We start from the raw sequence: 10118 nt of genomic DNA on the forward strand, positions 1-10118 counted from the left end.
ATATTAACAGTTAACAATTGGCACTTTTATGTATGAAGCACATTCTATATATTGACTCATTTCATTCTCACAATAACATTATGAGGTGGATACCATTACTATACCCATTTTACAGTTAAAGAAAGTAAAGCACAGAGAGGCTAAGTAACCTATAATAAGCTGCAGAGCTGTGATTCAAACCCAGGCAATTTGGCATCAGTCTGCGTTCTTAACCACCACTTCTAAGTAAGAAAATATCAGGTCAAGTGTTCTAAGTTGTGGCTAATGGGTTGGGTGGGGAAGACAAATCTGTCATCTCAGTATTTTTAAATGCATGCATTACAGTTTATACAGATATCTGCTACCAGTCCAAAGCCAAAAATCTTAAATGCTAATACCTATATAGAGTCTTACATACAGGGTGACTAAGTGATAGCAATATCTTCATCATGTTTTGCCCGACATGATTATAAGAGGTTCTATTGCTTTGATACAATGCAGTGGACAAGAACACCAGCTCTGGAGGTGGACAAAAATGGATCTGAATTCAGCTCCATCACTTATCACACTCAAGTGTTTAGGCAGGAGACTTAACTTCTATAAGGATTATTCCTTCTCTATAAAATCAGAATAACAACATGAACTGCCCGAGAGGATTATTGTAAGAAAAATTAAATGATGCATGAAAAACACTAGCACGTAGGAGGTACTCAATAAATGTTAGTAATCATTGTTATTAATATCATAAAGACAGAAAAAATAAAATCATAAAAAATTAGTGTTTTTATGTACAATTATGTTAACAGAGTAAACATTTTCCCCGCTAAGACTCTTGCACATAAATGAATTCTAACTGGGCGATCTAAGTTCTAGTGGTGAACAAGCATGAACTTAATTTGCTGGGTCAGATTTCTTGACCAATGAACAATTCATTATTAAAATGGAAAACTACCTTAGCGACATTAAGCAAGACTTGTACAGCATATCTGATGACTTCCATACAAGGAACGCTGCGATTACAACTTCGGATCAAAACAAATATTTTAGAAACTGCTCCACTCTGGGCCATGTTCTCACAACAAAGTGGAGACAATCTAGTAACTACCTCTGAAAGGAGGGAAAAAAAAAAAAAGAGAGAGAGAGATAAATTCATAGCAACAAAATGAAATTTTAGCTAATATTGTATTATAACATTCTTTGTACACTCAAAGGTAAAAATTCATTTCTAACCTTATACAAGCTATTGTTAAGAAAAACTAACCTAGGTGCTTTAAAGCCTCAAGAATAGCAGAAAGGTGCTTGTAGGTCAAAAGATAATGAAGTGCAAGTGCAGTTCTTTTGTAGAGTTTGTTTTCTTCTCGAATCTCCCTGTTAACAAGTTGAAGACTTAGTCGTATAGCTTTAATTTTTGTACAATCATTTTTCTTCCTCCAAGAGTATCCTCTCCATAATGCCTTAAAGAGACAAAACACAGTAATTTTAAGATTAACCCCATGATATTTTGAACTTATATCTACATCTATTTCTACAAAATAAGTATTTTCAGTAAATTTATAAGATATAATCAGACACTTTGCAAATAAAACCTCAATTCATGTTCTAATAGTTAAACCAATTTTTATAAAAAGAAATATATATAATATTCCTGTATATAACCTGAAGCATCACTCGTTGACCAAACATGTCTAAATCTATACAAAATGCTAAAATACTTTTTCACCTCAATCCTAAATGTCTCTAGGGAAATTTGAAAGTAAAAGGCTTAATAATGATAATAGTATTTATGAGTTATTCAACTGGCAAACCTCAGCTTTTTAAAATGTGACTGTGTTTTTAAAATGTTAGATATCATGTAGGTGAATTATGAACCAAAGTCTGGAACTAACATCATAATATTTCCAGTTACCTGAATTTTACTGATTCCATTATTAAATTTTTCCTGTTTTTTACAGAGAAGAAAACGGCGTACTGCTTTCTGTATTACTGATGCAGCCCTATTTTGTTGGCTCAGACATTCTTGAATTTCATGCTGACTTCTGATGATGCTATTATACTTCTGAGCAAACCTCTTTTGCTGTAATGTTGTTCGAAACCATCTCTGTTTAAAAAACATATAGGAATTTTCTTTACTTCAGGTTTTTAAAACAAAAAATACATATATACACATACATACACAAACGAAATAAACAGAACATTATATTGAAATGTCTTTCAACCCTCCCCAGTGGCATTACTTCTCCACTCCACTGGGTGCAAATCTTCCAGTCCTCATTGGGCATGTGTGAATTTAACCCTGTACAACAGAGCCTTCATTTCACAACTTATTCAAATTCTAGCAAGCTGTATGTGTCATTCTGCAGTTTGTTTTCTCACTCAATATTTTACATATAAGTATATGTTAATGTATGTAAAGAGAGTTCATATCCAAAATACATAAAGAAAGCTTATAAATCATAAGAAAAAAGAACATCCAAAAGAGGAAAGGGCAAACTGTATGAAAAAAAACACACACACACATACATTAAGAAAAAGCACACAATACACAGATAATAATTTGAATAGCCAACACATGAAACATTTTTTAAAACTGCTGGCAATCAAAGGAAATCCAAAGCAAAAATGAGATGCAATTTCCCATTCATCAAAATAGCAAAAATCAGAGTCGTTAACACTATGTGTTGGCAAGAATGTAGAGAAACAGGTACCCTCAGACTTTGCTATGAGTATAAATTAGTATAATTATTTCAGAAAATAATTCATAGCTTTATTCCTGTGCCTTAAAACATCAACCTATTTCTAACCCATCAAGCCATCCTAAATACGTCATCCTATAAGCAAAAGGCTACATATTATATGACCTTAGCATAAGGTATTTGGAAATTATTTATTAAGATAGAAAATTTGTAACAAAAATTATACCACATAGTTTCACTGCTGCAAAGGAAAAGCTAACCTGAATACAGATGACTGAATTAACTTGCTTGTTAGCATTCTTCAAAGCCATGTGAAGTTTATATGCTCTTTGAATTCTAAAAGCAGACAGGTGATAATATGCAGCCGCTGTGAAGTGAAGAAGCCTAATTCTGGTTTTCTGTTCTAAAATCTAAAAGAGAAATAAAAAATTAACCAGATATTTGACTCTTAAGACAACTGATCAATGTTTATTTTTGTATTTCCTCAATACCAAATTATGTAAATTAGCAATAAGTTAACTTTTAATTATTAAGATTATTTACATTGTAACTCAAAGTGATTATAATCCTTTACTATACAATATTTCCACCTGTGTAACCCCTAACTCAAGGTATAAAAAGCAAAATTATATTTTGGGCACCTTACTAAAGAACAGTATTTAATTTAACTAGGCTACACAAAACAGCTAATTAGAGCTTTGAATATACTAACTATAATGAGAGAAGTATATGAATACTAAACTCAAAACAAATTACAGTACTGGAGATGGTCATATTATTCGAATTGATTTCTCCAGTTATTAGGCAGTCTTGCACAAATCTAGCACAAGACTCCTGTAGCAGAACCTCTCAATAGTGGGCCTTTAGACTTCCAATTCATATTTAATGAACACAATATAAAAGATTTCCTTTTTCATTTCAAATTTTTTTGTCTTTGCCAGTGCTTCATATATTGGATGCTAAAAACATCATGAACTCTCTCAGAGGATTCTCTCTTGCTGAAGATGTGGAAGTTATCACAGGAATGGTAGCTCACAACACCTCAAAGAGTTGCTTGGTGGTAGCATATGGCTACCTGAATCACAACCTCCTTCATGTGTGGAGCTCTTCCCTCACTCTTCTTTTAGTTCCTTTGTTAAGATTCATTACAAGAGAAAATTTAGTTTGCATTTTTGGTGAGCATCTATGAGAAACAGGCTCAAAGAACAAAACTCGATAGCAGACAGTGATCTTGTTACATGGCTCTGCAGAAGCTGAATAAATTCAAGTTAATGGTTATATTAGCTCTGAAATTATTCTCCAAAATCTAAAATTTCTTAACACATTTTAACATCAAATACTTTCATTTCATAGGACTGAGATATTCTACTTATAAATACTTACTCTTTTTCTTACTAACCAACCACGCACCAGTGCTTGCAGAACAACTGTAGATTTTTTTAATTCTACATATTTTATCCTTTCACACTTTCCGTCCTTCCTGGCTCGTATATATCTCTGTATGGTCAAAGCAGCAGACTTTTGCCGAAGAAAAACCTGCCTTCCTTTGTATCTTCTAAAATTCGCTTGGATCAAACAAGCAGCTCGATGTCTCTATAAGGAAAAATGTGCAAGTGGCATTAATAGAAAGGCTTAATAATTTCAACCCACTGGAGGTTTCTGAATTTCTCCATGTAAAATGAGATGGTATAATTGTGATTTTTCCTTACATTTTTAGCTTAAGAATGTCATATTTCATATACAAGAAAAGGTGATGGTGTATAATTTCTAAACCTATATAGGTCTACAGCTAAAAATTAAATTTTTATGAAGGTGCAAGCCAAGGTCAATAGATATCTGGTGCTCTTTCCCTCTCATCTTCTTGATACCTCTCATTGTGAGGGAGGAAAGGACTAATATTACCACAGGACAAATACACTTAATAAAAATGCTAGCAATGTAAAGAACAGAATGGGCATTGTAAACAGCTATCAGGGAAGCTGTTTGTTGCTTCAAGAACCATAGAGTACATCTTAGAACTAGCACATCTTAGTTTCAATTACATAACATCTCGACAACCAAATTCTAAGACACCTGAAGAAGTATATAAATTAAAATGGGAATTAGGTTTGCTTTAAAACATAGATTCCCCTACCAACTGGCTGAATGACCTTGGGCAAGTCACTTTATCTCTCTAGACCTCAGTTTCCTCATTTGTAAAATAGGTATGCTAATAATAACTACTTCAGAGGGTGACTATGAGAATCCAATTAGCAAATATACACTAGTAGGTATAATAATAATGGCTATATAATAATAGTGAATATTACATGAATGTTGAAATTTATAAGTAGAATTTTAGTTTTGATTTCTTTAATAAAAGGCTATACGTACTGCAGCTATTCTAAACTTTGATGTTAAATATTTTTAATAGATCACCAATTGTAGTTTAAAGAACATATTATTAAGGTTTGACTTCTAGTAGACAAAATATGCTACATCTATTAGGACTTCCTCCAAATAAATTATTTACTCTAAAATTAGTTACTTCAAACTTGGATTTGAGAATATTTTATAAATATACAAACAAAAGCATTCATAAAAAGTATTTTTGAGTGAATACAATTTTTAATTAACTGCAATGATGTGTTTAAAATGTATAGTTAACAAAAAACAATTTTTGTTTCCTAAAATAGTTCTTTGCAAAGGAGCTATTTTTTCTTTCTGCACCTACTTTCATCATTAAGAAGTATTCACGAGCTATTCTTCCAGCAAGTGTAGCTCTCCATTTTCTCTGAATGATAATTGTTGATGCTCTCACATTCAGAAACCTAAAAAGTAGTTATTGGAAAGCAATACAAATGTCTTTAATCTACTCAATAAATATGTATTGTACACCTCACCCCCCCACCCCCCCACTAAATATTAGAGAAAGAAAATATAAGAAAGATGAGAATAAAAGAAAGTGGAAAAGTATAATTTATATTTAAATTGTAGCCATTAGAATTCTATACATACACATACACACACCCTGAACTGACACAATGAAAAAGAAGTTTTGCAATTAGCAATATTGGCAATATTCCAGTGGTAAGAAATATGAGTTTCTAGAATGAGAAAGAATTCTGAACAGGATCAAAAGAAAGTACAATTATGTAGACCTAGACAAAGCCTAGATAAAGGGGGTGTGGGTAGAAATAATGGCAGAGCATAAAATCTGAGTCCATACTGCAATTGAGTCATTGAGCAGACGGGAGGGGGTCACAAAGAGAACTTGGGAGATTAGAAAAGCATCAGGCAAATGAGAAATGGACACTTGTTTGAAAGGAAAGCTAGGCATCATGTAAATATTTAAAAAGAAATATTCTGTAAGTAGAACTGGAGAAAAACTTAGAAAGTGAGGGCCAGAGATTAAACTTTAGGTGTCAACATGGTGTAATACATAAAAATTGAGAATGGATTTAACTTACATGCTGCCACATTTCTTAGAAAACAAAGCTGAGCATTAATAAGAAAAATTCAGCATTTTGGAACAGGAAACTTAGATACTGGTCCTTAACAGCTGATAGCAGCAACTATATCTTTATATGGTAAGCCCTGAGCTTCTACCCATGGAATCTATCAAGAAACTCTTCTAACACTAGTGTGTTCTCCTAAAACAATCTTTAAAACCACCACTGATACAATAATCCATCAATTCTGATAACTGAAGAAAAATTCTTACACTATGAAATAAAAAATAATATCGATAATCTGGTAAGAGCTTTAGAAAAGGTGTTTCAAAGAAATGAACAAGGAATAGGAAAATACAATGAACATAAATAAGTTGGTAATTAGGTCTTCATCATTAAGGTAAAAGAGTGTGGGGGCTAAGTTAAAAAAAAAGAAAAGAAAAGAAAAATGAGTGAGAAAACAAATTTTACCAGTAGCTAAACTGAAAAACAAAATGGACTAATGCACTAATAAGGAAACCAATATTTTCCTGGATTATTTTATTCACTTCCCCTTACCCTCATCCCCATATGAAACCAAATCAACTTTAAGTAAGTACTTTTTACTGAATTATATCAAGGCTCTATCTCAAAAAATAAGACAGTCTTAGAGATATACTTTGTTTCATTAATGGTGATTAACACCAACAAAACAAACCATACAAGTTAGGCATAGCAAATATTTAAAAGAAAAATCAGTAAGCACTATTATTTTATATAAAGACTTGGCTACCACACACACATACTCCCCCTTGCCCCCCGCCAACAGCTATCACATATTACCGTGTTCTCTCCTGTTTGGTATAGAAGCAACCTTGAATGATTTTAACAGCTTTTAGTACAGCTAGATATTCTTTACGTGCTTTCCAATACCTATACCAGGCTTGAATCTTGCAGGCAGCTTTCACTTTATGTAAATATTTTCTGGTTTTATAGCTCTTCCACATAGCCTATGAAACACATAAATATAACAAATATGCAATGAGATATATTTTCTTGTAAATTGAAAAAAAATCAGTATTAAAGACAGCTAGTGTAAGATTGGTTAAGTAGACAAAAATCAATTGCAGAAATATAGTCATATAATGACTCTTCTTTCGATTAGGCTCATTCATTCCTGACACCTATGAGCCCTCTGAAAACAGATGGGCTCACCATAGTGAACACCTACTATGTACTTTATCACACATAACCTGTGGCTGCCTGAGAGCTAAGACTAATATAACCCTAACAAATATTTCTAAATTGTAATATATGTACAATGTCTGAAAAGCCAGATATGTGCATTGTCCTCACTATCTCAATCCATTTGGAAGAACAGAAGGAAAAGGAACACACTGACTACTCTACTTCCTGGGAAGGAAAGGAATCCTTCCCACCTCCCACTTTGCCTCCCTCACATATATCCTGGGTTTTGTGTCCAGGCTGCAGCAAATTCCTGAGAGCAACTCTCTATCAGAGGACTATCAGTTTTTCCAATTTCTGTGACCTTGAGGCTGACTAAATGTTTAAGTGAAAATACAACTTATTAAGCCGTTAGCATTGTACTAAGCGCTGTAGGTCCTTACAACACCATAAGTAGATAATATCATTACCTAATTTAGTGATGAGTAAATCAAGAGAAATTTAGTAACATATTGATGCACAGGTAATAAGTGGAAAAGGTATCTTATTTTTTCTCTACAAATATTTCATGAAATGATTAAGATCTCTGTTTTACAAAACAGAAACTGATGTTGAGGAAGAAGAGACCTGTTATACCACATGGCCAGAAGGCAACAGAGTCAAGATCCGAACCCGAGTCTTTTTGACCCCAAAATACCTAAAACAAATACTGCAGCCACGCCTTACATGGGGATCAGGATCCAAAGTCAGCTGAGAGGCAAGAATTATATGAATGTCAAAATTACTCTTGTGATGTCCTTAACTTCCTCTAAGTATTTATGTGTGGTTTTTATGTAAACTAATTTGAATATCAACATACTGGTATTCACACTGGGAGCCAGGCATCAGTATTTCTAAAAATTCCAAGTGATTCCAATGTGCACTAAAGTTTGAGACCACTGATTATATGTTAAAAACAAGATGTGTAAAATATAATTTTTAAATTTAATTATATACGAGAAAAATAGCCAAAATTTCCTGAGATTGTTATTTTGGCTTTTCTGTCATTTCAGTTGAATATAACCCTAACTAATATATCCAATTAACATACTTCAAACATTAACTTCTTGGCAGCTTTGGAATTTGAGCATTCTTTTCTTCCTCCCTCAATCCTTGGTTTCTTGATACCATAAATCTTTCAGTTTTGCTTGTTCTCTCTTACTACCATGTTTTGGCTTCTCCTCTCAGTATTCTCAAATGTAGACGTTCTTCAGGGTGGAGTTCCAGGCAGGCTCTCTTCTTTTACTCATTTTCTACATTATTCCTGGCTGATCCCATCATCCCCACGACTTTAATTATCACATGTATGCCAATAATGTAGAAGTCAAATTCTGAAATCTGTACTACTCTCCAAACTCTAGACAAACACAGCCAACTGCCTTGCTAGACATCTCAACTGAGACATCTGTTAGGTACTTCAACCTCATCATGTACCCCAGACCGAACTCATCATCAATCTTCCAATCTGCTCCTCTCCTCACTCCCTATGTCAGAGAATGGTAACATCTGCTGAGTTACTTAAGCCATACACATGGCTTGGATGCTTGTTCATGCTCTATATAATGCAAATACTACCCCTTCCACTCAAACTAATCCTCACAATCCCATTGTCACTACACCTTACTAAACTATCTTTCACCTGACCTAATGCCAATAGCCTCCTGGCTGGTCTCCGCTCCCCTTCCAGTCCCTCTTCCACATTCCTGCCAGAGTCATTTTTTAAAAATAAAAATATGATTCTGGTTTTCTCCTTTTTAAATTCTTCTAGAACTTCTTTTAATCCAGTAGAAGAGACTAAACTTGTGTCTATGTCTTACAAAGCTATGCACGATCTCACTCCCGGTACTGCCAGCCTAGTCTCCTGTCATTCTCTATACTCCACCACACATACTCGCTCTCTCATTTCTGAACTCTGTGTTATCGCTTACAGCTGCATACATGGGATACATTTTATTGGGCTATTTTAATTCATCCTTTGGCTTAACATCTCAACTTAAATGCCACTTGTCCTGGGAAGCCTTTTCTGAGCACTGGGACTAACTTAGGTTTCCCTTCTTTATGTTCCCAGCAACATAAACCTCTCATTTTGTTTTATAATTAAGCTTCCTTGCTCAGTTAAGTGCTTTAAGGACAGCAACTAAGTATATCTGTTTATGCCAATCAACCATGATAGCATTTGAGCACATTGCCAGCACTGGACATTTATTTGCTGAACGAAAACAGTATATCTAAGTTCAACAGCAAACCAACAAGATACCAACATATCACACCAAGGTTCAAAGCCCAGGTATGAACAGGTAGAAAATAAATTGCTGAAGTACCTAGATTCAATTCCTGGATCTGCCTCTCCCTGTGTGACGTTAGCAACTTATTTAACCTTTCTCAGTTCCTTCATATTTCAAGAGAGAGAATACTCTACACTTCTCACCCACTGATATATGTATGTGTGTAAGAAATGCAGATATAATATTTTTGTTATATAGAATATATATATTTTATGTGTAACAATAATAATATAGCGAAAAAATTATATAAAATTGCTTTGGAAACCAAAAGTCTAAATGCTCTGAATAAAGTACACATGTCTATCTAGCTTAAGTGGTCTTATTAACAGATTGGTAGGGAATAAAGTTATACCATTTGGCCTAAATTTTGCCAAATCTCCCTTTACCTTAGCGTATATTTCTCCCTTAAAAAAATTTTTTACTCCGTAGAGAACTCCCATTTATCAAACTTTATCCTCAAAATTAACACCTATTGAAATGCATCAAGCATAGAGTGATCATGTTCAAAAGAATTCCAGTTCTGTGTT

The 10118-nt window shown here is 33.7% G+C and overlaps 1 protein-coding gene across 3 annotated transcripts in view; it reads right to left on the minus strand.

The window, feature by feature from the left end:
* The window catches only part of ASPM (assembly factor for spindle microtubules), a 63936-nt gene that overhangs the window by 7107 nt on the left and 46711 nt on the right, over positions 1 to 10118 (minus strand). For all 3 annotated transcript variants that reach the window (XM_006734060.2, XM_081824934.1, XM_006734061.2), the window contains 7 exons: positions 6926 to 7092; positions 5386 to 5482; positions 4056 to 4265; positions 2933 to 3082; positions 1886 to 2077; positions 1241 to 1433; positions 932 to 1086 (listed from right to left, as the gene is read on the minus strand). In XM_006734060.2, coding sequence (XP_006734123.2) covers positions 932 to 1086; positions 1241 to 1433; positions 1886 to 2077; positions 2933 to 3082; positions 4056 to 4265; positions 5386 to 5482; positions 6926 to 7092 — 1164 coding nt within the window. The remainder of the gene's footprint in view (positions 1 to 931; positions 1087 to 1240; positions 1434 to 1885; positions 2078 to 2932; positions 3083 to 4055; positions 4266 to 5385; positions 5483 to 6925; positions 7093 to 10118) is intronic.

The sequence above is a fragment of the Leptonychotes weddellii genome, chromosome 6 (assembly GCF_054177405.1).
Source record: "Leptonychotes weddellii isolate Sample4059 chromosome 6, ASM5417740v2, whole genome shotgun sequence".
In the NCBI taxonomy this organism is placed as follows: Eukaryota; Metazoa; Chordata; class Mammalia; order Carnivora; family Phocidae; genus Leptonychotes; species Leptonychotes weddellii.